Source organism: Colius striatus, chromosome 8, assembly GCF_028858725.1.
Source record: "Colius striatus isolate bColStr4 chromosome 8, bColStr4.1.hap1, whole genome shotgun sequence".
Lineage (NCBI taxonomy): Eukaryota > Metazoa > Chordata > Aves > Coliiformes > Coliidae > Colius > Colius striatus.
In genome coordinates this window covers 33,884,603-33,911,873 of record NC_084766.1, presented here as the reverse complement: position 1 = coordinate 33,911,873, position 27,271 = coordinate 33,884,603, and the positions used below count along the sequence as shown (strand labels likewise).

At 38.1% G+C, this 27,271-nt stretch overlaps 1 protein-coding gene across 4 annotated transcripts in view; it reads right to left on the bottom strand.

The window, feature by feature from the left end:
• Positions 1 to 24,485, bottom strand: part of WDR11 (WD repeat domain 11) — a 39,081-nt gene extending 14,596 nt beyond the window's left edge. The window contains exons 1-13 of one of the 4 annotated variants that reach the window (XM_062001626.1): positions 24,315 to 24,485; positions 23,192 to 23,303; positions 18,929 to 19,082; positions 17,395 to 17,568; positions 16,108 to 16,294; positions 14,105 to 14,270; positions 13,479 to 13,593; positions 12,353 to 12,548; positions 10,584 to 10,687; positions 9,662 to 9,841; positions 8,263 to 8,347; positions 3,077 to 3,183; positions 915 to 990 (exon numbers count right to left, since the gene is read on the bottom strand). In XM_062001626.1, the coding sequence (XP_061857610.1) occupies positions 915 to 990; positions 3,077 to 3,183; positions 8,263 to 8,347; positions 9,662 to 9,841; positions 10,584 to 10,687; positions 12,353 to 12,548; positions 13,479 to 13,593; positions 14,105 to 14,270; positions 16,108 to 16,294; positions 17,395 to 17,568; positions 18,929 to 19,082; positions 23,192 to 23,303; positions 24,315 to 24,400 (1,742 nt within the window). In that variant the 5' untranslated portion in view covers positions 24,401 to 24,485. The remainder of the gene's footprint in view (positions 1 to 914; positions 991 to 3,076; positions 3,184 to 8,262; positions 8,348 to 9,661; positions 9,842 to 10,583; positions 10,688 to 12,352; positions 12,549 to 13,478; positions 13,594 to 14,104; positions 14,271 to 16,107; positions 16,295 to 17,394; positions 17,569 to 18,928; positions 19,083 to 23,191; positions 23,304 to 24,314) is intronic. The other 3 variants (XM_062001627.1, XM_062001628.1, XM_062001629.1) reach the window with 3 other exon arrangements.
• Between the last annotated feature and the right edge of the window lie 2,786 nt (positions 24,486 to 27,271).

Here is a 27,271-nt window from a genome sequence, read left to right as displayed (position 1 = left end):
CATCTTTATCACTTTTCATATTTAACTTGAAAACACAGAGAGGTTCTGCAGCTATATGTGCTCTTTGCACCTGCATTAGTCTCTATTCAAATGAACTATTTTTCCTCTTCTTACTTAGCATACCAGTCACTTTGTCTAAATCCATGTCTGTTCTTAATTTTTAATGTATTAATAGGACCATTATATGGTTGAACTCTTCCAAATCCTCTGGAACACATGTACGTCTCCAAAAATATTCCTATGCACACTAGAGAACATTAATTGTCTTCCTTCACTGTAATGAAAAAAGCCACTTTTAAAATGTAGAGGCAATACCTTATTAGATTTAACACTACTTTAATTGCCTTTACACAGGAAAGTCATCTCAAAGAATACTACTGTTACTATTTTTTGATACTATATAGAAAATAAACAGGTTTGCATGTTAAAACATTTGGTCATTTATCATCTGACTTTCAAAGAACTCTAACTCACATGTGGTTTTCCAATAACCAATAATTATAAAGGTGTGAAATACATACATAAGTACATGAAAAATCATCCCACCTTTAATGCCAATCTTCTAGTTTTAGGTAAGGCTTAAGTTACAGCAAAGGGAATTGACTTAAAGTTGACAAAAATTGTTCAGCAGTTTTATTCTCCCTAATATTATCAGAAAGTCCATACATTTAACACAACTCTTCAGAGAACTAAAGTATTAATAACCGATCTTGCACATGACTGGATCCTGAAGTGACAAAATCAATCTAGACTTTGAACTAACGTTCTGAAGCATTTTTCTCTTGATGTTGTTGCACATTTTTCTGTACTCTCCGAAACGATTTTTCCTGGAATTTCTACTATTTCTATCAAGTCATGAGGATCTTCATTCAGTACAGTAATATTTGTAAACTTCACTGGGCAAATCTACTTACTTCAAATGAGACACCTTTATCATTTCAATAGCTGGCTCGTCATTGCCTCGCTCCCCACGAAAGGCAATGCTTCTGCCTGGAACATCAAAACAACACAGGGGAAAAGAAGAGTTACTAAACTAAATATAAATACAGAAAGAGTTTAAAAACTAGTCTGTAAACAGAAAAAGACTGTAAACTAAACTATAATGTCTTCAAGTAACCTGCCATATCTTACATTATTCCTGTCACTGTTGAAGATTTACTGTGTTTCAAAGGATTAAATATACAGCAAACTCTACTAATATACCACCTGACTCTTTTCCAGTGCACAACTACTGAAACTAATGCAACATCAGCATTACATACAGAGAGAGAGAGTTCAAAGAGTCATTATTTCCCATTCAAAACTAATGAGATACACTCTCAGTTCCCCAAGAAAAAAATTCATGAGTGCATTTCAGATTCTGTAAGAGAAATTAACTATATCATAAATTAAGTCTGAAAGTATTTCCACAGTGAAATACTAACTCCCTTCTACACTTAGCAGAGCCATTTTCTCTTTCCAGCTAAAACAATAAGCTCCAAGAACTCATAATCTTATCCTCAACAAAATTTTCACCCACCTGTACAAAGCATTGCAGAGTTAAAGGTGTTATATATATCTATTTCTATCACTAAAATAATGATCTACAAAAAGCAGGGTATCACAGCACCCCATATGCAAGCTTCATCCTCCTCAGCTTTCAAGGAAAATTCACCTTTTCAAACTTCAGCCACTCTTGTGGCTGCTCATAGCCATTTATGTGGATAAACCTATTTGTTATTGGCAATGCTAGTTAGAGCTCTCTTGTCAGAGGCCAGGCTACAGGAAACCTTCCAGCTCTATTTTCTTCAGTAGTGATGGAACACCTTAGGAATTTTCTTCCTTATTTTTGTTCATAAAGATAAACGAGGATTTTGTCAGTGTGTTCATGAAATAAATACAAATCAGCACGGTTTTTCTAGCTCTAAATTAGAAAGTTGGGCTACTTAGTGATGAAGAACCAACAATCAAACAGGTAAGTAGTTATCCCTTTCCTGTGGGGTTTGAAAGAGGAAATGTAATAGTTTTTAAGGAAACCACAGGCTAAGGCCTCAGGTATTCACATTTACTTGAAAGTCAGCTGCCTGCAGAAATCCTGAACCTTTTATCACTGATATTTCTAAGTGTTTCAATACTGATTTACAAGCTGAGTAAAAAAACCAAAATCCCATTTCACATGAGATTTCTTTTACCAAGTACACACATTTGTTTCTTGGTTTGATTATAAATAAATGAACAAAAGACATGACATGGAAAATAATTACAATATTGTTCTGTTAACAGAAGAGCCTCTTTGTGCAGCAAAATTATTGAGTCTCTTCCTCCAGCTCAAAAAAAAAACCAATTAAAAAAAATCCACTTCATGCTACATAAAGCAATTCAGAGTTAGTTATGTGTTACAAGGTTCTGGCTCTTCTATTAGAAATTAAACAGCTCCAAGTTTTCACATTCAAAATAATATTATTGAAGTGCTTGTTATTTTGGGCTGTGTAATCTTCTAAATTATTACCTCCTAGTATTGTGCAAATGATGAATTCAATCACAAGTATATCTGCCATCCCGAATAGTTGAAAAACAAACATAACATGGTAATTTTGCTATCAAGAGTGGTTTATTTTTTAACCATTCCAGTTCTCTACAAAAGTATCAGATTTTGTCAATAGAATACCTATTTCTCATTCATATACATATACTCAAATTCTAGCCACATGCCTGGTCTGATACTGTTGCTGATCCAAACGACAATAGCTCATTCAACACTTTTAGGTGCATGTGAACCAACAGACCTATGGATTTTGTGAACATAATACACCACTCAGAACCATGATGTGTGAATACTTCTAAACCTCCTGGTGATACATTTTACTCTTTTAGTCAGCTCAGGCCACAGGTGTATTTGCAAAGGTGTTGTTTCAAGTCAGTCTGTAGAGCACCAGGTGGAACACTTTACATTGCAGGACAGAAGAGCAGAATCAGTTAAACCATCTCTTTATTTTTGTCATGACAACAGAAGGGAAAAAAAAGGTATTAAGAATTTGTCTGTGACTCCCCAGCAAATCTGTCAGCCTCTTGTACAGATTTCTCAGGAGATACTAACCTGTTGGTAGGTCCACCAGCTGCAGCTCATTCCTTACTAGCCCCAGATTGTTAGGCGTTGATGTGGCAAAGGAAATAAACCCAGTCAAGCTTATCCACTCGATTCCCCTGTCATCAAAAGAGAGTACATGGAGCATGTTAGCCAAAATATTCAAATGGTTAGAAAACTACCTGAAGTACAGTATTCTTTTTTCATGCATATTCTTCACCTTGAAAATAGTACAAAGGTTATTTTCCAAGCTTATGGAAACACTATAAGCATAAAAAGGAGCCATGCATTTCCGACCATGATGTAAAGTTACCATGGTAAATTAAAGAAGCATTTTGTTTTCAGACTATACTAGTTCTTGTTTGGTTAAAACAAACATCTCAGTTAGAAATACTGACAGTTTTGTGTAAATCCCTCACAGATACTCAGTACTATAGTGGACTAAAAGCACTGCTCTGATTAGAGAAGTGGTTTGCCAGATAAGAAGAATTATCAACTTGATTTTTCTAGCATACAGAAAGAGAAAAATATTCAATACATTCATAGAGATAGCAGGTTGGGTAGACCTGATTCTTTCAGTCCAGAGAGAGGAGAAGATGATAAAAAAAGAGAGGCCCTGATCAAGTTTCAAAAGCTATCACAAAAGAACTGAAAACTTGGGTGATTTTTTTTGTTCTTTCAGATCATGTCAAAACAGCCACAAACTAAATTACACTGTAAGGATGTAAAGTTATACTGTGCACATCATACTATCCAAACCTATGGATTCTAAGCCTTGAAATATGCCACAGGCCACAAAAGGATAGAAAGTGGCACTAGGTGGTACAGTTCCAAAATTAGACAGTTCTCCCTTCCCATTTCCCACACCCACTTTGTGCCAGCATAAACTGCCAGGTGCTTTATCTGGAGCCAGCCCAAAAGAAAAGTGAGAATGTTCTAATACAAATTTATTTGTGTTAAAAAATGAACTTGGGCATATAAGTATTTAGGTCTTCCTCAAATCTTTCAAACAGAGATTACTTAATAACTATTTTCAGGACAAGTAAGTCTTTTGCTACATCAACTGTAAAACCATGGTGTGTTTTGCAGGAACGTAAGTGAAATATGAGAAAGATAACTAACAGTATTTATGATTTACTGTCAGTAAATCCAACTCACATTGTATTAAGTTTCCAAAATGCAATGTAGATGGGTGGAAAAAAAAAAGCACTCCCATAATATATTGCACACATAAGTTACAGCCACATTTATCTTAATGTTTTTAGTTGAAGCTTTACAAAAAAAATGGGAAGTTTTATTCCTAAATCCTCAAGTAAAGTCAAAAATTTACGACCCACTCCTTTTCCCACCAGGACCTATGAAAGTTCAACCAGTGATTTCAATCAATATGAGGAGTATTCAATTATTAATTCAACACATTACAGGAATGATGGGCTAGAAATCTACAATTGCAACAACATGTGACATTGCAAGTCTCCAAAGGGCCGTAAACACGGCAAGTTTTCTGAAATGGAAGAATTCTGACACCTTGCTAACTTTTATCTATTACTCTGATATGTTTTTGAGAAAAAGCACAGAATAGTTGCAATGCATTGTTATTGCCAGTAGTTAGTCACTATTCTCCTTCAAAGACCTGAGGCTCTTTCTATATCTCTTTCAATCAGCTCAGACCTAACAGGACAAGACCTTCTTTGTGGCCAGATGACCATCTGTCAATACCAATAAAAATCTATAGAAACCCAAGGCACTCACAATCAAAGGGAAACTTTAGCTTAGCTACCTGCTTGCACCTGAAACAATGTAATTTTTGTGACCATCACACATGTAAAGTGAGAATTTGTAGACACTGGTTCAAGTTTTAATGAAAGGAAACAAGTCATGTCTTCCCTATTGAACTACCTGTATTTACAAAATTTCCTGATAAAAAACATCTTTGTCTATTAGAATCAAGGGTTACATTGAGCTGTAAACTATTTCTCAGACTAGAATCACCTTTAAAAATATGAAAATCAAGGATTCTATATATTTAGCCTGTCTCAGTTACTTTAGGTGTAAGATTCAGTCATTTTGATTAATGTTTGCCATGCAAACAAGTTACAGAGCATATCGAGGTGGATAAAAACACAAATGACTTCTCTAGTTTGGAAAGGATTGTTGTGACCTTATGACAAGACAATTGCTACTCAAATTAATTATAAGAACTACAAGAAAAGGAGAAAGGTAGAACTTAAAATTGAACCCATCTGAAAGAAAACTGCACTAAAATCTCAATCATATTATTAGAAAATACTCTGAGCTTCAAGTTTTAAGGTCTACATGTCCAAACATGAGCATCAGCAATGGAACAAGTTTTTTCTTTGTAAGAAGAGAAAAGTCAAGTAAAAGAAAAGTAAGTGCTGAACATGGTACATCTGAAACAACGGTACATCCTGTAACAGTCACTTCAGAATTCAATTCCAAACACACAGGTTTCCATTGCAATGCTGCTGATGCAGTGTCTGTTCATCAATAAATCTAGCACACTACCTGTGTGACAGAAGTGGCAGCTGTTTCTCATTCATCTTTCCCCTATATGAGGAAGGCTTTTTTTAAGGTGAAGGATGTTTGCAAAGGAGTTTCCTGAAGGGGAATCAGTTGAAATGCAACTGCTAAAACTGGGATGCAATGCACTGATTTTTCCAGTTTTGCCTGCAGGCCATACACATTCTTGTTACAGTCAGTACAGATTTTCAGTTTAAAAATTAAATTGGGCAACCTTGAACTTGCACTGCTCTAGTCATAGTTATCTATCTAGGAGAAAAGGCAAACGTAGCAGTGAGAGCCATAGTAAATGGGCCACTTCTGCTCAACTAGAAGTTACACCACAGGCATTTTTTTACATCTCAAATATATTCTCCTCTGTATTAAAGATGTATTACCTTACCACAACAGCTTAGATTGCTCCACTTAAAACAGCTATCAGACTTAGTTTATGGATCTTCTAATTCCTCTTAGTAATAACCACTATTTGCATTTCTCTCTCTTCTGAAGGGAGAAAAGACTGACCTGCTCACAGCTTCTTTCAGTCAGCAAAAATGCTATTAGTTCCCTTCTGGTTTTTTCCTCAATTATGCTCCTAATAGTAACTTGATTTACTTTTCCTCTTTCTGTGCTTAGAAACATTTCAGCCACTTCTTGGCTCAATCTCCCTACAAAAACAAAATTAAACTCAAAGGAAAAGTATTTACTCCAATAGCTCTAAGCAACTAGTGAAATAGCTAAGCAACAATCACAGATAAAATGAGTATTCAAGGTTACTCATGAGTAAGAGCTATCTTAAATGGAGGATAGAAAGACAATTCTGCCTTCTCCATAATAAAGGACTGCTAAGTCAGCATGTGGCTGCATACACAGCTTCTACAAAGGAACATTTTCATCTCAAAAAAAAATGTTGTACTTGCTAGAAAACTCAGTAGCTGTGACTGTAGCACACTTGATCTGTAAAGGACAATAGGCATTTGAACATCTTAGTTTTATTACATTCTCTTTAAGCTGTGGAGAAATGAAAACTCTGCTGGCCTTGAATTCCAATTTCAGGACACTCTCAATCACATACTAAAATAACAGTGTTCCCTGAAGGTGTTCAGAGAAAACCTAAAGAGAGGCATTATCCAATCTATCTGGATTTCAGAGGTAAAGAATTCCCAATGAAAGAAAAACTGTTGCACTCCATGAATATTAAAAGACAATTTTAAAAATCCCCATGTCTTATTTTACATTGCTTAAAGCTTTCCCTGGAACCTGGAAAGATTATGTAGAACAGACCATTGAGAGTGGGACTGAGGAAATTGCAACAAATATTTGTGAGACTTAACTCAGATCACAGAATGGTAAAGGTTGGAAGGGACCTTTAGATATCATCTAGTCCAACCCTCCTGCAGAAGCAGGGTCACCTAGATCAGGTCACACAGGAACATGTCCAGGTGGGTCTTGAAGCCCTCCAAGGAAGGAGCCTCCTCAACCCCTCTGGGCAGCCTGTGCCAGGGCTCCCTCACCTCACGGTGAAATAGTTTTTTCTTATGTTTAAGTGGAACTTTCTGTGTTCCAGCTTCATCCCATTACCCCTTGTCCTGTTACTACCATAAAAAAAGGGATGTCCCAACCTCCTGACACCCACTCTTCAGGTATTTGTAAATGTTGATAAGATCTCCCCTCAGTCTCCTCTTCTCCAGACTGAACAGCCCCAGTTCCTGCAGCCTTTCCTCATATGAAAGATGTGTCATACCCCTGATCATCTTGTTGGCCCTGCGCTGGCCTCTCTCCAGCAGTTCTCTGTTACATTGCTGACTAATCACAAAATGTAAGCATAATTAATGTAATTTTGGTGGTAGATTCAAAGCAGGTTTCCATAGTGAACTCTTAGAGCTGTCCATTCTCCTTTACCTCTACTTTCCTTAGGTTTTTGTAGAATGAGCAGTAAAATGAAGACCTTAACCCAATGAAGGCTTCACGCCACAACTGTGGTTCAGTTTTTTAGTAAGATTACTATTCAAAATAAATGTTTTCTTTCCATGCTTAAATCTGCCTAGAAAGAAGAATCCAGCAAGCACCACCTTGAATATCTTTAGCATTTGTTACCCAGAAACTTACGCCACTGTGTACACTCAAGCAAACAGTACAACAGCTTGAAAATTACTGTTCCTTACTTAGAATGGATAAATACTGAGTCTTGTATTCAGTCTTTAAAGCCTTTTAATGATAAACTTATTTTTATTTGAGTTAGAACTAGAATTATCTCAGTAGTAATTTCAGTCCTAAGGGGACAAGTTAAACAAAGCCTGGCATACAAACCAGAAGGACACAATCTGTGATACAACAGTTATATAAATAAGACATTGTAATAAAATTTCTTGTCCTAAACAGACTTCCTTGTACTACAATGCATTAAAGAAACTGCAAGTAGTAGATAGGCCTCCTAAATCAGCAGGCTCAGACACAATTCAAGTATGTAGTTCAATGTCATTTTCACTCTAATTTTGTCAAGGGTTACTCCTCATACATAACAAAGGTACTGTCGGAGTTTACTATTCAACAGGCAATTTTCTCAAGTGTCATTAACAGTGAAGTAAGTCATCTATATTGCTGCTACAATGTTAGTTAGATGGTTGAGTATTTGTCTCCCAGAAGGATTAGAGTAGGAATTGAAATTAAAATCTTACTTGACTTCACAGGAATGGATGCTTAACTCTTTGTGTAAGAGTCCGCTTGTAAGATGAAACACCAAGACAGAGCCATTACTTGTACCTATAAAAAGTGGGGTTTAAAAACAAAAAGACAAGCTCATTTTACTCCTCTTTTCAATGCTTTAGTGAAAATGCAGGATTTACAGTTGTTTCTCTCTTTTTCCTTTTCAACAATAGATACCTAAAGAGTCATTCAGGTACAACTGTAAGTCTAGAATGCTGTAAATGCACTTCATACCTACCTATTGGTTCCCTAATATTTATACTTCAGCTGCTTTAACAGTTACAGCTTACGTAAAACCAAAAGTTGTGTCTTAGCAGCATCACATCGTGCCATGATAGCTTGCCTACATTTTAGAGCTAAACTATTCAAAGTACTTTTAGCTCAGTATTACAAGAATTCCACATATGCATACATGCATTACTATGGCCCTTCCATTATGCGAGTGAGATCCTCTTTGTAAGCTCCTGCATAACATTCACCTTCACAATACCCCTCCAAACCCTGTTCAAAAACCTAAAAATGCTCTAAGGTTGCACAGGCAGCCTTAAGAATAACAGGAATCTCCCAAGCCTGAGTAATCACAGGCAGAGGCTTGACTGGGCAGCACAGAATCCACTGATAATCTTAAGAGATATGAAGAGCATGTTTGAACAACTCTAGTTCAGAGGTGTAATTTTACAATCTACTACAACAGCATCTCTGTCTCTACTGTTCCAGTCCACTGACTGCAAAGAAAGACAGCAGTCTGTATGGATATATTGTGAAATCCTTGATGTGTTCTGGAAGAGCATGCCAAAAAAAACCCAGATTTAAATTGAGAGAACTCTCAGAGATGACTATTCAGGTGCTCACTGAAATGTATCTATTTATTAGAATAGTGGCAACTACATCTGTAATAAGACAGAATAGATTCATTCTGGAAAAATAATGTGCTTTAAGTGTATTTTTAGGAACTTGCATCAGAATAAAACTACAGTGTCATACTCATTTACTTATTCTAGGACTGCAGTGCTGCAGAACTGTCTATTTATTGATGTTTACAATAAAGTGAGGACAGTATGTAAACACTGAGTTTATCAACAGACCAATATCATGGTAAATGAAAGAATAAATATAAACTTGCTCAGATATTGGAACTTTTCAGGTAGCATTACTTAAACCCAAGGCAGGAAACAAAGAACCCAAAGCAGGAAACAAGAACCCAAAGCCTATCATGGACGCAATCTAATAAAACAGTTATTACCTGTGACGACTTACACAGGATCCAAAGATGGATTTGTACTTTTGTGTGTGTGTGTTGGTAACTATATTTGTATTTAATAGATAATACATTACTTTCAGAGCAACAAATAACCTATTCAAGGCCCTTACCAACAGCAAGGATTGGCTCATACTCCTTAATGTTTTTTGTTGTAAGAGGCGGGCACATGCGGATGGCAAACGGAGGCAAAGGAAGTCCTGAAAGAAGTCCAGTCAGCAGAAATTTGAGGTGCACTTCTTGCAGAAAAGAATTCTTCAACTGTTCTTCTCCAGCAACTGTGCCTTGCCCTGCTTAAAGATGAAAGCTATTGTTAGTATGAAATTTGAACATGTCGCATAGGAACCTAGATCAGGTCACATAGGAACATGTCCAGGTGGGTCTATGAAGACCTCCAAGGAAGGAGTCACCACAATCCCTCTGGGCAGCCTGTGCCACTGCTCCCTCACCTGAACACTTTTTGTGTTCCTGCTTCATCCCATTATCCCTTGTCCTGTTGCTAGCTACCATCAGGCAGCTCCTGACACCCATCACTTAGATATTTGTAAATATTAATGAGATACCCCCTCAACCTCCTCTTCTCCAGACTAAACAGCCCCAGTTCCCGCAGCCTTTCCTCATATGAAAGATGTTCCATTCCCCTGATCATCTTGGTGGCCCTGCACTGGACTCTCTCCAGTAGTTCCCTGTCCCTCGAGCTGGGGAGCCCAGAACTGGACACAGGAGTCCAGATGAGGCCTCACCAGGGCAGAGTAGAGAGGGAGAAGTTAAGGTCATTTTCAAAAAATGAAGGACTTTTGGCCAAATTCCATTTGAAATCACTTTTTTTTCCCCTCAGAGAAAATGAACTTTGAACATTGTTCCTCAACACTAAATCCTCAAAAACACTAATTTGATCATTTCCTTAGAACACAGGAATTCTTTCAGAATTACTCTTTAAATTGCATTAAAAATAATTCTAACAGATGCAGTTCTTAAGCTGATTCCAAAATCCTCGAAACAAGCAGCTGTAACATTACTGAAATAAATTCTTACCAATCATGTTGTCTAATGAGAGGTCTGGAAGTTTATTTTGGAATGCTCCTACAGGAATTCCACAGAATGAGACTGGGGAATACAAAGGTGATGCACTTGAACTGCTGTAAAAGAAATGGAAACAAGTTCCTAATACAAAACTAGATTGTCTGCTGACTTGTTCTGAAGTAAACAAATGGGGGGGCTTTAAAATGTATTATGTATTAATAAGTAGAGCTATGTTAATGAATACAGAGAAGCAACGATCATAAACATTTTGACAATTAAATCAGATTCTCAAACTTAGGGAACAGTTTTTGTTAACCTAGATAAATCTCTTATATGGGTTCCAGATGATGAAACCCATATCTGTAGCAATGCCTTTCACCTACACGAATGAAACACGATTGCCTCTGGATATACAAAGCAACAGCAGAAACATGCTTTATTACTTATGCTTACAGGCTTCTGAAAAAAACCATGCATCAGGCTTTTTGTGTTATTTTTTCCCCAATGATAGTGATTGGGTTCCAGCACATCTCCACCTAAAAGACCCAAACAGTCCTTGCTGCCTTGGCAATCTTCCTGGCCTGAGGGCAAGTCTATGCCATAAGCAAAGACCAAAGACTACTGACTGCACCTAGCTATATGCAGAAAGGTAGCATAAGGCATGTAATGGATAAAGCTTTTCTCTTTAAAAGCTTACTTTTATAGACTTTGAGCTCACACTTTAATTAAGGCCATCAAATCCAGCAGGATCAAGAGCTAATGGAGAAACACTCCTTCAAAATCCATTAAAGACTCCTTGCCAACTAGAAATACACTTCACTTTTCACTACAATCCAACAATATCCAGAATCTTCTAAGGCTCAGTGGTTCCTACATTATTCCACTTTCCCTGGTTATATAATCATGACAAAAATCAATGTCTTAGAAATTAGTCTAAGAATACAAGTAAAAGCCAGCAACATACTGGTCCTAAACAGTTCTCTTGGATACACATCACAAAGAACCCATCTAACAGTATTTCTCAGAACAACAAAAATAAAGACATTAAATCAGTAATGAGCAACAAAAGGATTGATGCTGAAAATCTGGTACTACTGCTGTTTCAAAGTGTACCAAGAATTCTGTATTTCTTTTATGGCTGTAAGTAATGTATTTTATTCAATAGTACTTTAAAGGTTTATTGCAGCAGAACAACTTTAGTACATTGAATACTGAAAGAACTACACTACCTCACATAGAATTTTTAATGACTGCTCAAAATCTAAGATTCTGAAATCTTTGTCTATAAAAATGTTGATACGACCATATTTCAGTCACCTGCTGTGCACTCTGATATTGCTCTGTGTCAAATTCACACAAATCTAGCAGAAAACCTTTCCCTACTAAAAATGTAGTCTTTTCCTAAATCATTTTGAAGTCCTTTTATGTGATTGAAGGTGAGGCATCCACTCCTGAGGAAAATTACATAGTCTGAAGAAAGTCTAATGGAAGAAAATGCTCTATCAAAATACTGTGAATAGTCACTTTCTCTTTTATTTCCTTATTCCAACCACTTAGTATGGAACTATTCTTTTAAAGCAAGAAAATACAATTCCTTCACTTCCCCAAAGCAAAGAAACTAAGCTATTTGGAGGATACATTTTGTTCCTTTCATTCATACATGTGTACAGCACATGTCACACTATCATACACACTGCTGCTTTGGGCATATAATGAAATCCTACATCTCACTTTTACATTTACAAGATGAAAGTTTTGATAAAAAAATTAAATCCCATTACCTGTTACGAACATTTCTGCCAGAAACACTGGATTTTAATTCCCAGATCATTACCCTGCCATCACTGACTATGAGAGCTGCAGAATTCTCATTCACTGGGCAACACACCATACTGAAGGGTCGAACTGTTTTTGTTACCCTGATTGCATCACACTGACTTCTCAAATCGTATATTAGCTCCTGAGCTGGGTCTGGATCTGTAACATCAACATCCCACAGAGGACAATTAGACTGGAAAACATATGACGCGATCAATCAACAGAGGTAAATTTGCAGTGTGACTGAGCTCTTTGGTAGAAATCCAAGTGCTTCCTGTGCAACAATTTAGGAAAAACAATCAAAAACTGTACACTGGTGATCTTCCTGTACACAATACAGCTCTCACAAGTTCTCCAACGTGGAATTTTGTCTTATTCCACATGAACCTAAAAATGACTGGTTTGTATTGAGGCAGAAAGTCCATCTGCTCTCCACAAGCCAAAATTCAGTTGGTTTATTGGTAAACATGGACATAAGTGATGTAACTCACCTGAAATTACCAAACTGCCAAAGCAAAACCAAACAAAATAAATGCTAAAAAACAACATCACTTGTTTACTTTTACAGAACTGTTTTCCCTTTCAGTTCTTCTGGTCTCCTCCATTGTATTTAAAAAGCATTCTTAGCAACATTTCATATATGAGACACAGGTTTAATAATTTAGATTTTGAAATTTAAGACCACGAATATAGTGCTAAAAGAAACTCTTCCAATTGAGCAAATGACTTCCAAAACCTTGTGTTTGCTTGAAAAATCATTTTTCTTAAAGATAAAAAGAATACTCTAATCATCTAAAACCTTCTGGTATATGTGACTGCTAAGTCACTTTATAATTCAAGTATTATTTACCACTAAGCAGTGATAAAAGGATTTTCAGCATATTAATGTACCTTATTTTCCCTAAATATCAGAGAAGCAAAAAACACTCTGGGGAAAACGTGGTATAAATTTAAACTTAATATATAAGAGTAAAAACATGAGAAAGGCTGTAACTCACCACTCTGGAAGAGGCATGATGGTTAACATTGGTGTTAAAGTATTTAAACACATCAAGGTTAATTTCTGGACATATTTGACACAAAACTTACCTGGCTCTTCATTTGGAGTTCCAGTTATACTGCAATTGGATCTGCGAACTCTTAAAGTTATACAACCATTTTCATGAAGGCAAAATAACCCATCACGCTGAAAGCAAGGAATGACCTAGATAAAGACACGTTATATTATATTGTGTCACCAAAATGTTATCTTTTGCAAAGCACACTTGCAAATGAATGCACAGGTCACTAAAAATGTCACCATTAATGCAAGACTTTTAATGAATTTCTTCAGCTACAGTGCTGTGAACAAGCCAATTAAATTGGGAAAATCAGAGAAAGTTTTTAATTGTTTGCTCTTTTGTGCTTGTTTTTTGGTTTTAAACATTGATGCAGTCTTATGTTCTTTTTAGTTATCACTGTAAAAACAAACCAAAATCAACATCTTTCTTTCTCGGTGTCAGAATTCATGCTTCACTAAGATCTCAGAATAGACTTAGTTGTCTAATTAACCAAAGGCAGATGATCAGAGAACTAACATTAAATTGTGTGTAAGTAACTTAAACCATCAGAGAATAAAATGTCCTTTTTCCACAGCACTATCTCCACTCTGGTAACTTTGTAACTTCATCTTATTAAACTATTATAAAGACAGAAACCAATGACATCTTCATTACCTGGAGGAAAGGTACACCTGTTCTTTCAATTGCAATCACACCCACTGTCTGATTCACTTCCAAATCAAGAATCAAAATTTCTCTGGGATACAGTAACAGCATGTAGTTTCTCTTGGAAGGCAAATATGACAGCTGAAGGCAGTCATTGAGTGTTACAGATTCAGCACTGTAAAACATCACATCAACTTTAACCAAGTTGTGTCAATATTTCAAGTTCAATACAAAAGTAACGGTACAAATCTTCCTGCAGCTGCATTTTTTCAAGTATTCACATTCTGATCATTGACCTTCAAAACACACACACATTCTGTTGACTTTTGCCCAAATAAGATTCTCATTTTCAAAACAGCAATTCAAATGGAACAAGTGAAATTCTTGCACATCTCAAATACAATTCAGTTGTGAACAGTGCCAGCTGCTGTGACATTTACTGGTATTCATGGGACATTACCCTTAAACAGATTGCTTACTTCAGTTTTTGTACTATTGTGTGTATTATTTTACTTTGAAATTAACAGAAGTAGCCTACCACAAATACCAGCCTTCAAAAGTAGCAAAGAGCAGACATGTTGATCATTTTTGTTGCATGTACACAGAAGACTGGCTGGATGTTGAAGAAGTTGATTAGGTACATGCAATCCAGTCAACTGTATTCAAGTCACATTGAAGAAAATCATCCTCATATTGTGTTCAGGTTTGAAAACCTCTGAACTTACGTAACAGATAATGTCTTTTGAGGTTGTTTTTCACCTAACACACTAAACTCCCCCTACATGCTTCTTGCATGCCATTCCTTGCTTCAGGAGCACGAGTCCTCTTTTTTCTGCAATCACTTTCCTGACATCTCCTGTTCCTCCTTCCTCAAAGTCTCCCTAACCTCATATAAAACCAAATAAATCATTGCTGCTACCATTTTTCTTCCCTTTTCCCCATTCTAGTATTTTCAGGTGTTCTGGATGGAAAAGGAGGGCAAAAAGACTATCAGACCTTTGTCAGCATTCATATACAACCTAAAATACAACCAGGAGAATGCAGAAAAGTCATAACTGTGTTGATTTGCTGTTATTACAGAACATACAGAAGTCTGCAAAAGTGCATGCACTGTCTCAGTATTTATAGATCAGGTGTTCTGTCTGATGCAGCACACATCAGGCCTTATAGAACACAAAATGAGAAGATTATGCCCTTTAATTGAATGTTAAAAAAAATCAATCACATCTTCTTAAATGATTATCAGAAGAGATACCACCAAGTCTTCACTCCAGATTGCAATTGAAATGCCTAATTAAAACAGAGCATATCTCCACCATATATATATCTCATATCTCCACCAAATTTTAGTGTCAGCTGCTGATAGTAAAGTCTGATCAGTTTGCTCTCGTATTCACCAAAGTTTTGAGAAATACTTTTATTACTGATAGAAAATACAAAAGAAAGAAAGAAAAAGACAACACACAAGACAGTAAACAACAAAAAAGCCTCAAAATGCAGTAACTTTGGTTTTAAAAGGTCAGAAAATACACCAATAGGTATGTATCAATTCTAATTTTATTTATACACTATTAAATGCCTCCTACAGCAGTGTCCCATACCACAGCAGCAGGACAATTCTACTCAGGTCTCAGTACTCACATCATTTTAATTCTCTTACTACATCCCTTCTCTTCCTACAACTGAAATGAACTAAGTTAGCCTATTGTCATCTTTTTCTCTAAGAAAGATGTTTCTGAATTTATACTTGCATAAAAATCTGTTAGTGAAGAGTGAACATTATGTCATTGACTATGTAAAAGATGCTGGGGTTATACAGCTGTTTATATGAACAAAACTGGGTGAATGGTTGTCAATGTAATACTCTTAAAGTCCTCATACAAAATACCCACATATCTGCCAATCAATTTTCTTTCTTTAAAACCACTTACCATATAGGCTTTTAACTAATTATAGCTGTACAATATATAGGCATACAAAACATCATGTGAGAAGAAATATCTGCAACCTACCTTGGTTTTTCATTACTGATTAAGATTTTGACTTTATCAAGGGCCTTTTTGGCCCCCGTAGCAGCAGCCAGCTTGTTGTGAGACGGACTGGAATGAGGACTAGAGATGTAAACTTTCTTCCCTGAGCTGGCAGGAGCTTTGGAAGGCGAGAAGTCAGAGATGAACACTATTCCTTCACTGGTGAGCACTGTACCGAGACAAACAATTTGTATTAGAGCAAAATACAATCTGCAATTTGATTGTGGTATTCTATTTTAATGACATTTTGGTGGGGAGAAATGTTAGTAACTTGAGTAATACTGTGTTAGCTAGAAAACTCATCATTCTAGACAATGGGCACCTTCTACTGTAAGAACTGCAGATGGTCCATTACAATTAATTAACATTCACAAAACTCAGTTTTTCAAAATCAAGTCCACACTGAAAAATACTGTGGGGATTACTGGCAGAAAACACTAATTCTCTCTGACAAACTATTCTCCTTTAAGTTTCACAATGCAAATCAAATGCAGGGTTGCACACATTGGCTACATTACCATTTTTTCCCTCATGTAGAGCATGGCTCAAATAATCAGTAACACACATTATTTATGTTGCAGCATAAAGGTTCAGCTACGCTGCAAAGATGTACCTGAGATTTTATTACCTGTTTACAGAAGCTACAATGGTATGGCACAGAAAAAAATACAACTACAATGTCTGGAAACTGCAGTGTCTCATTCAATACCAGGAGTGATGAAGTTAAATTAAAGAGTAAAACGGTGACTCTCTCTTAATTCTTTTAGCTTCTTTCTGCTAAAACGTGACAAAAACTGCACTATATCCTTCTTGATGTCTGAATTGCTTCTGAAACTGATACTCATAGTGTCTTGCTTTTAAAAAAAGTCCTTTCTGTTGAAAATAACATTTATTCCTGGCCTACTCACCCCACTGGATTTTCTCTCAGCTTCCATCCTTTTATGGGGTTTTATGTTCATTTAACAGGGATCTCTACACTTGGCTTCTCCCAGCTCCCTACCCACCTTCTTTTAGTAAAATCTCAAACATTTCTTCTCAGATCTCTAACTTCTCTACTCATGCTTACTTCTCCCTTCCCCTCACACAATGGCATCTTATCACAGAAAATTCCACATTGACCAAAGACTCCTTATTCTGAGACTATCTCTTGGCATTTATGAGATCATTCTCTCCAACCTATTACTTTGAACTTAAATAGTAACATTTTAGTTTAACATCTTTCCCAGTCTCACATACTGAGGTCACACTATTTCATACACACAAACTTACAAGCTAAGTGTGATGGATCAAAGGGGTCAAATGAAAAAGACAGGATATTTTCAGCATAACTTTTCTTCCAAAGTTTGGTGCCTGTGTCAGCATTCCACAGTACAATATAGTTAGGTGGATGAACTGCAAGCAGTAAATCTCTAGAAGCATCCTGATTCCACAACCACTGCATGTCTGTCAAAAGAAAGAAGAAATAGCAGTGAAATTACTTTTCAAATCAAAAGTCTGTTCCGTTTTAAAATTCTTCTTCCATAACATTTCATGTCTAAAAAAAATAGTGGTGACTTCTTAGTAACAAGATGATTCTGGCCTTTTTATGGCCTTAATTTATGTTTTTAACAATCAGCAATAAACTGGCTTTACACATGTCTACCCACATGCACAGAACTCACACCTTGTCTAAAGAAGTCAGATATTTTCAGCCACTGAATTCCTATCTGGAACAACATAACATGCTGTACAGAACCATTGTAGAGTCAAAATGAAAAGAAACATACATCACCTCAATTAATATCTGAGATGACATCATGAACCATAACACCATCCCAAATAAATATTTGAGAGTATATCAGTATTGGACCTAGAAAAAATTGTCTTGTCCACTTCAAATACTTTTTAAACAGAGTCTTACATTCAAGAGTAAAATGAAACTGACTGTAACATATAACCAAGAATACACATGAAGTGCTTAAATGCTAGGGTCAGTCTGAAGATTTACAGTAGCCAATTATCATGGCCAATGTACAGTACAGATGTACAGTAGCCAATTATCATTCAAGATAAATGGACATAAAGGGTTGTGTTTTCTGCCAGTGAGAACACGTTTATGTATTTTTTTGTTTACTTAATTACATTAGAAAGCTAATTTAAATATGTCATACTCAGTTTGTCAAGATTTCACACTACTAACTCCAACTCTATGCAAATGTTATCTTACTTAAAACTGTCTTCTATGCTAATATTTAGAATCCCTTTTCAGGTCTTAAAGAAAAGCCTCCCTGCTCCTACAAATTGAACAACTTCACAGATGCTCAAAAGACCATCTCTCTCTAGTCCCGTTGCAAATGGATGTTACCATGCTAGTATATTTGGTCAGAAGTAGCTATATCATAAACTGTCTGAATAATTATCAATGTGTATGTGCATAATCAAACACCTTAACTTATAGCAATGTAATACTACTGAAGTACTATACCACTACAGATGACATTAACATTCAGGTGCAATGCAAACTGCACAACATCACCAATTCAAAAGCAGGAAGATGTACTTGACAGTGTAAATATTATTTCAATCAATCGCTTTAATAAAAATAAATTGAAACTTTTTGTTAGAAGATCTTGGAAAACATTACCATAACAAATTAAACCTCACAGCACCTCTCTGGGAGGCTGCAAGTCTTAGCGAGAAGATCAGCAATCCCAACAGCAAAATTCGATGGCAGAATTGAGTATAATTTGCAAAACTCAGGTGATGGATTTGTAATGATGGTCCATAAAGTAACATCCATACAATCAACATGCGCTATCATTACCTTGAATTGGTTTGGTGTGTTCTTGTATTTCACAACGAGCTGTTCCTGTTGCAACATCCCATACAATTATTTTTCCAGTAACATCAGCAGAAGCTAAACGTAAGGAATATGGAGAGCCAATATTATGATGGTAATTCTCTTTAGCCCATTTAACCTGAAGATACAAATGAAAATTGGTCAATGGAGGCAAACCTAAGATATCATACCTTATATTTCTAAGATGGGTAAACAAATAAGTAACTCAACATAAAAGCATAACAATAGTTAACCTTAATGGCATCTGTGTTACCACACCTTTAAGCTATGTTAACTGAGCTAATTCAAGTTGTATTCCAACTGTGCTGCATGACTACATGGTTGACATTCCCAAGTTGCATAAATAAACAATCTTTGTTCCTCAAGGTTACTAAAGCAATCCACAGATACACACTGTGTATATATAAAAATTCAACTCAAATATTTAGAAGAAACTAAATAACACTGTTTAAGGTTCTGTGGGTATTTACAAACATAAATACTGACTTACAAACAACTGAAAGTTGAAAATTTACCAACTTTTACACACATCCTACAACATGTCAATTTCCTAAACTGTCAAATATAAACATATAGTGGTATTGGGGAGGAAGGAAGGTTAATCTTTCACCTATATGTTTTCTTACATCAAGCTAAGGCTGACATTTGTTATCTTTTTTGTCCTTTTCAGCATGCTGCCACCACTGACTTCCACACACTGTTTTGTGGTTTGGGATTGCAAATTGCCAATTCTTATGAAAACTATGTGTCTTGAAATTTGAAACATTCTGTGTACAAGCCTACAGAGACTATAATGACCATTGACTCCTTCCTTGTCTGTTCAGTATAGACTTGTTTTGCTATCTGCTTTAAAGGTGAACTTCTGCCCTTAAGAGATATTGAAGATGCTAACAGAATAAAGAATCCTTCATGCTAAGGTAATGGGAATTTATGCTGTAGCTAGCCAGCTGTGTCCTGTCACAATACCTAACAGAGAAAGAGAAGAAGCCAAATACAACACTTTTCTCAGATATTGAAAGCAAGACACCACTCACTTTGCAACATTAATTAGACTTGTAGCAGCATTCAGAGAACTGAAGCCACCTTTGTGTTACTCCTCACAGAGGTGTGACCAGGATGTGTCTCAAGGCCTAGCTGAATAAATTAAACATTACACATGCACAGCAAGCAACCTCCAAACAGCTCTAGCTATAAAACAAAGTGTGTTTCTAACAGAATAACCACAAACCCTTGGGAGAATCTCTTCTATCTGCAAAGTTCAGTGTTGCAATTCCTCCTTCCCTGCTGTTCAAAAACAATTACCCATGAGTATACTTGTTTAATAGCTATAGAGCTACATGCAAAGCTGTTTCTTCCTCAGTTAAACAGGTATTACTCTGAAGCAAATTCCAAGTCTGGAAATGCACCACTTTCCCAAGGGAGGAGCTGTCAACAAGTTATGACCAACGTGGTCAGTCTCACACAGAGCTCATGCAGCTCTCCAGCAAAGTCCCCACACACAACCTAATCCCTCTGATAAACTATTTTCTTACTGCACTGGTCATTGCCTCTCTACCTCGACATCAGACTACAGCTGCATTAGTCAGAGGCAGGACAAGAGGTAAAGGTTTTTTTATTATCTCAGCTGATTTAACACTGTTTATTAACATATCAGAACAGACAGAAATGGACTGTTCCTGTAGTGACATGTTCTTTTTGCAATAATACTTTTTCAAGTATTGTTTGTATATTAAAAAAAACAACCCAGATATAAATCATTCCATACAAAGTTATCACTATCCCACAAACATCACATGGATACACAGACAATTGGATCCACTGTCACTAAAACCATTACCTACTCCAGGCACAGTTATGACAGCCAAAGGCCAAGAAGTATTTAAAGAGACTGCAGAGATGCCAGACATACACAGCAGACTACTTACAGATCCCCTCTCTCCAGTTCATTTACTCTCTTAGCATTTATCAACAAATAAAAACAAAGAAGTCAGGAACTGAAGACAATTTCTTACAAATGCACATAAAAGTATCTGCAATCACAATAATTTCTCATATAATATCTAGTTCTTAAACTGGAACAGAATTTCTCTTTATTCTTCCTCCTCATGAATTAGTCATTTCCTTACAGTCTATTTCTGTTAATAAAGAACCAGATAGTGGCTTTGAAAAACATCTTATAAATTATAGAAAAGAATTTGGACTTCAGCATTTGTTTTCCCATTGAAATAACATTATTTCTCAAAGCCAATGAATGTAACTGAAGCACATTAAAATGTTATCACAGGTTTTGCTAAGTAAAAGTTTTAAAGCATAGTCCTCATTTTAGCTGTTACTTTTGTACCATGTACATTTTCTGGTTTTTACACAGTTACAGACTTTGGAATTGACTTGTTCACTGTAAAGGGCTGAGGCTAAGGGTGTGCTTACCCAAACAGGTTGCCAAAAGGCAAGCAAAAGTATTGATTCACAGTGTACTGTTTACACTGTGGTTGCTGTCACCTACACACCTTAGCTATGAGATAACTGAGAAACAACTTCGCCTTCCTCAAGGTCTGAAATGTTGCCTGACATTTGTCACCAGAGAGACTGTTCATAGCAGACACAAGAACTAAGTTGAAAACAATCCCTGACAATCCTCAAACTTTACCAAAAGGTTTCTGCACAGACACATTGGAAGAAATCAGGTTTTGGTCCTTTGTGACATTTCAGCATTAATTTTAAACACGTCAGAGCACACAAGTCTCAACAACATAAAGTACTTACTTTGAAACCTAATTCTACCTTCCTTTTTGCCAGCCAGTTTCAGAAGTCTCTCTAATCAAGTAAAACCTCACAACAACAACATTATGTATGGCTCTTAGCCAAGATCTTGTATAGATCTCTACTAGTTTTGTCCTACCCAATATTTTCAGCCAGGATTTGAGTAGTTTATTTATTATTATTTAAAAAAAACCCTTAATTGGCCTCTGTAGCAAAGAAACACATTGTATTATATAAATAAACATAAACACCACCACCTGTGTAACTACCGGGTACATTGAAGTTTCAAAACCACTCACAAAAAAAAAAATGGAAGCTCTTTAGTGTGCAGAAAGCCATCAGCAGACCATGATGGTTCTGAAGTTACCAAAAGTTAAAAAAGTACCAAACCCAAAGACAAAATGATTGTGTTTAATTTAAAAACACCAGTGTGGCCATATCTGATAATAATATTACTGTATTTACATGAAGATGGTCTGTTTAAAGAAAATGTCATATGGGGAAAAAAACCAGCATGCAATTTCCAGAAGGCATGTTCAACCATTTTATTTTACTATAAAAGCACCAAGTCCCCTATCTAAAATCTACTTTTCTTCATACTTCTTTCCATAGTATCTAGCAACAGGACAAGGGATGATGGGATGAAGCTGGAACACAAAAAGCTCCACTTAATATAAGAAAAAACTATTTCACTGTTTCAGTGAGGGAGCCCTGGCCCAGGCTGCCCAGAGGGGTTGTGGAGGCTCCTTCCTTGGAAGTCTTCAAGACCCGCCTGGATATGTTCCTATGTGACCTGATCTAGGTGACCCTGCTTCTGCAGGGGGGATTGGTCTAGATGATCTCTAAACTTTCTAAGTTACTGACAGGCTTTTAATATAGCTTTTGGGTAAAGGACTACCAAATATTCCATCTGCCAGTCATACACTCCTCTTAAACCCTGACAAAGTCTAGTATCCTCCACAGTCAAAGAAATTACGTGTGAAAGAAAGATATCCTGTTCAAATGCTCTGCTCCTTCAAAGGAAAATATGGGTACCCTACACTTAAATTTCATCAAATTTGAAATCACTAAAATAAATGGTCAGTTTTGTCTGCTATTGTTCATTTTCCATAGTTAAGAACAGAAGTAAAAGCTTAAAAGTAACTGCCTAGTTGAATGGTGCATTAGTTACTCCAACATCAAACATCAGCAAAGGCACTGACAAAGAGATCCATATCATATTTTGTCATGTGAAATTCTGTCACATGAAGAGCCTTCTTAGAAAGATTTCTGTGTTCTGCAACATCAGTATTTTTCAACATATTCAGCATGTATGGTCTGACTTAGCTGTAAAAGAAATAATGTAAAATGTGGCTATCTTACAACAGACTTCATCTGAAAACCAAGTGCAGTATAGAGTATTTACACTGAGTTAGAAAAATAACACATACACCAGAATCAATATACCTTAAAACGTGTATGTCTCACCTTGACAACACTAGCTTTGTGTCTTTCCAAAACCTGTAGAGTCTGAGCAGTATTGGCATCAATTACCAGCACAAGAGAATGACATCCATATGCAATCAGACCTTGCCAGCCCCTAGAAAAGCATACATCATCATCATCAAATAAGCTAAAAGATCAAAAAGTATTTCACATCAAGGCTCTTTTTTTTCTGGTAAGTTTTCTGGTTTTGACAGAAACATCAAACAGTAAAATTCACCAACGTAACTCAAAAGTATTACAAAGTGCCTGTCTGACTTCAGGAGAGGTTAATGTGGGCACCAATAACCATTGCAAAACTATAGTAAACACCAAAGCAACTACGAGTCAAAGGAAAAAAGTGAAGGTTCAAACTAAAAACTTCAGAGAAGTTCAGTGTTCACTGCTTTGCAAGCTGAAAAACCTCAAAGCCACAGTTTAAAAAAATACTTGGTTCAGCCCATTCATTTTCTCTCCCTAAAATACAGTGATATTAGGGAAATGCTCTACAGCACGGCTGAGTGAACTCATTGTCCAAAGTAATGACTACAGAAACCAGTATACATACTAGTTTTGTACACCAAGTCTCAAAAACAACAGAAAGAGACGAGAAGCAGCTGCTCCGATCTCCACAGTTCGTTGCATCAACAAGCTTTCTGCCCAGGGAAGCAAAGGTCATTGCCAGAAGGGATTTGACCACGCTCATTGACAGACATGGCTTTGCTCTTCCTTGAGAGCTAAACAGCAGCAGCTCCACAGCAACTTCCTGCCCGCCTGTGGGCTCTGCAGCCTCTCCAGCGAGCAACGGGGAGGGGACAAGAGTTTCAGCAAGCGTTATGCTTTGGACACAACAGCACGGCATACTCTAGCACCAGGAATGAAAAAGTGTTTGCTGTGATCACCCTGGCCAGGGCGGCGGGACAGGATTCCCTCGCAGGGAATGGCTCTCCACGGGCATCGCAACCTCCAGTTGCGGAGGCACAACCTGTGCAGGCGGCGCTGCGACGAGCCCGAGCCGCGGGGGAGGGCGGCTCGGGGAACGGCCTGGGGCACCTCAGCCGCCGCTCTCCTCTCCCCTTCCCTTTCGTTCCTCCCCTCCCCGCCGATCGCCCGCGGCCCGGCCCCTCACCAGTCCGCCGCCCCCCGGTTGGGCGCGCTGAGAGCGCCCGTCAGGGTCCTCGCCGGCAGCTTGATGTTCACCGTGAAGCGCTGCATGGCGGGGCGGGGCAGGGGAGCGCCGGGCCCGGCGGAGCGGCCCGAGCCCGGGCGGCCGCTAGCACAGCTCCCGCAGCCCTGCCCAGCGCCGCCGCGCAGGAAACGCCGCCTCGGCCGTGCGGCCGGTCCGTGGCGCCGGGGTCCGCCGCGGCCCCGCGGCTCGGGAACGGCAGTTCCGGGGCGGCTCGCAGGGCTCGGGCTGGCGTGCCGGGTTGTGTCCAGCCCGCGGCACCGAGCCTCTGGGCAGCCCCAGCACAGCTCCAGTTAAAACAAAAATCCAACAGGTTGTGGGAACACGAGAGAAAAAGAGAATCGTTCGGCCAAAATGAAGGAGATTATCATAATAGTGAAGCGGAGCCTAGTAGGAATTTAGGCAATAAATACCCAGTTAAACGTGGCTGAAGGGAAAACTTCATAAGTGACTTAAACTGGTGCTTGTCAGATATTTTAGTGTAGAAATTTGGGGAATCAAAAGCGGCTGAATAATAAATTGGGGCATCCCTTTTTTCTATTGTATCTGTGTAGAAAATGATAATGATGTTTTTTGCAAGGTGGAGCCAAGGGGATTAGGACAAAGAATTTCTACCATAACTGTTTCTTTGTATTGCTAATCAGATCCCCAAGGAGCTTTACATTTTAGACTTTAGCTAAGACTGTGGGGGTATGGGTGACAAGATGGTGACAAGAAGCAGGCATCCCCTGGGGTGTTGTAGGAAGTTGTATATCTTGGAGTACCTAATCAATAGGGAAACAAGGGAGGGACCTGGTGGCCTGGGTAGGGAATAAAATGCCGAATATTGTACCTATCAAGTGTGCCTACTAGCTAGGACACCTGCTCTTGCAAGAACGCTTAATAGAAGTGCTTCACTGCAGAGCCTGACATGAGTCTTTCACGAGAAAACTTGTTTATTTCTTACATCCAGCAACAGGACAAGGGGTAATGGGATGAAGCTGGAGCCCTGGCCCAGGCTGCCTAGGGAGGGTGTGGAATCTCCTTCCTTGGAGGTCTTTCAAGACCAACCTGGACATGTTCCTATGTGACCTGATCTAGGTGGACCTGCTTCTGCAGGGGGGTTGGACTAGATGATCTCTAAAGTTCCCTTCCAACCCTACCATTCTGTGATTCAGTGATAAATACATGTGTCCCAAAGACAGCAGCAACAAAGTCTTGTCCTTGGGAGCACATTTGGTGGATTATCCAGTCTAATGTACAAATCAATGTGGGATGGTCCCTATTAAAAAAAACCCACTGTAGTGGTTTTGCCTGGGCCAGGTTTTTTTGGTAGCAGGGGGACTACAGCAGTGGCTTCTTTAAACAAAAAGAGTTACCAGAAGCTTCCCATGTAGCTCAGTGTTAGGGCCAGTTAATTTTAAGCTGGACTCTGCACCTGACCCAGGCCTGGCCAATTAGTGATGGAGGTAACGCCTCTGCGAATAACAGATTTGAGAAGTTGTTGGCCAGTTGCAAAACTGCAGCAGCAACAGGGAGGGAGAATGTGAAAACATCTCTGCAGACACCCAAGTCAGTGGAGAAGGAGGGGGAGGAGGGTGCTTAGGCACTGAAAAGGCTCCCCTGTGATATGTGGTGAGGACAGTGGTGAAGCAGGTTGTCCCCCTGCAGTCCATGGAGGATACCGGGAAGCACAGCCCCACTTGCAGCCCGTGGAGGAGCCCACGCTGCAGCGAGTTCTGAGAAAAACACAACAGAAACAGGCTCTTCCTGACATTTTGCCATCCATTTGACATCAGAAAGCTGTGGTAAATGAGGTGCTTCAAAGAAATAGATGCTGGAAGCGAGTTGAAGAGAAGGACAAAGGTCCCAGAGAAGAAAAAAGAAAGAAGCAAAAAGGAAACAAAAGAGGCAATGAAGACTGTTTCCCAGCATGGGTGGAAAAATTCAGGGTGGTTTTCAGGGTCAGATAGCAGGGTACAAATCAGGATGCACCAGCCAGACAAATAGGTACGGAAGCTGTGTCAGAGGGCTGGAGAGGAGATAAGGAAGACATTTGTGGTACCCATTGCCACTTGTCCTGTCATTGGCCATCATTGAGAAGAGCCTGGTTCCATTCTCCTGACACCCACCCTTTACATATTTGTAAGCATTAATGAGGTCACCCCTCAATCTCCTACAAGCTAAAGAGCCCCAGATCCCTCAGCCTTTCATCAGAAGGGAGATGCTCCACTCCACCATCTTGGTGGCCCTGCGCTTCTTATGGGAATATAAACCTCTAGTTATTCTCATTTCATAGCATATAACATTCTCATTAAGTCATTTTCACATTCTTTAGAAAATGATACATTAGAGCTTGTCTCATTCCAACAGTCAGTGAAGTTTGGCAGTTGGTGTCAAAATATGGCCCTGCTTCAAGACTTTAGATGGAAGATATCCATGGAAAATCTCAATATAGTGTGAAAGAACTGTGTGTAGTTCAGTATGTGGCAGAACAAGCTGCATGTGACAAGGAAACAAACAGCCACTTGAGTCATGATGATTCCTTCACTACTGTCCCTCCTTCAGAAAATGAGATGTGAAGTCTGTGGTCTGGGCTGGTCTATGACTAAGTGATGCTGTGGAGCTTTGAGGCTCTTACAAGCTCAAGGGAAACTGAGGATGCTTAAAGCTTGCTAATATGATATAAAGGAGTCTAGTAAAAGGCTAAGATGGTCTGTGAAAGGTAAAAGCATTTTTTAAACACAAATGACATTAACAAGCAAACAGTGACTTTAAAGTAAGATGTTGTTCACCACATTTGATGAGCCTCCAGTTCTCATGACAGACACTTGGCTGTGTGTTGATGCTACAGATGATGACTGCTATTACATGAGACTATCAGTGGCTTTATGTGGTAGTTTCTGATAAGGCATTACATA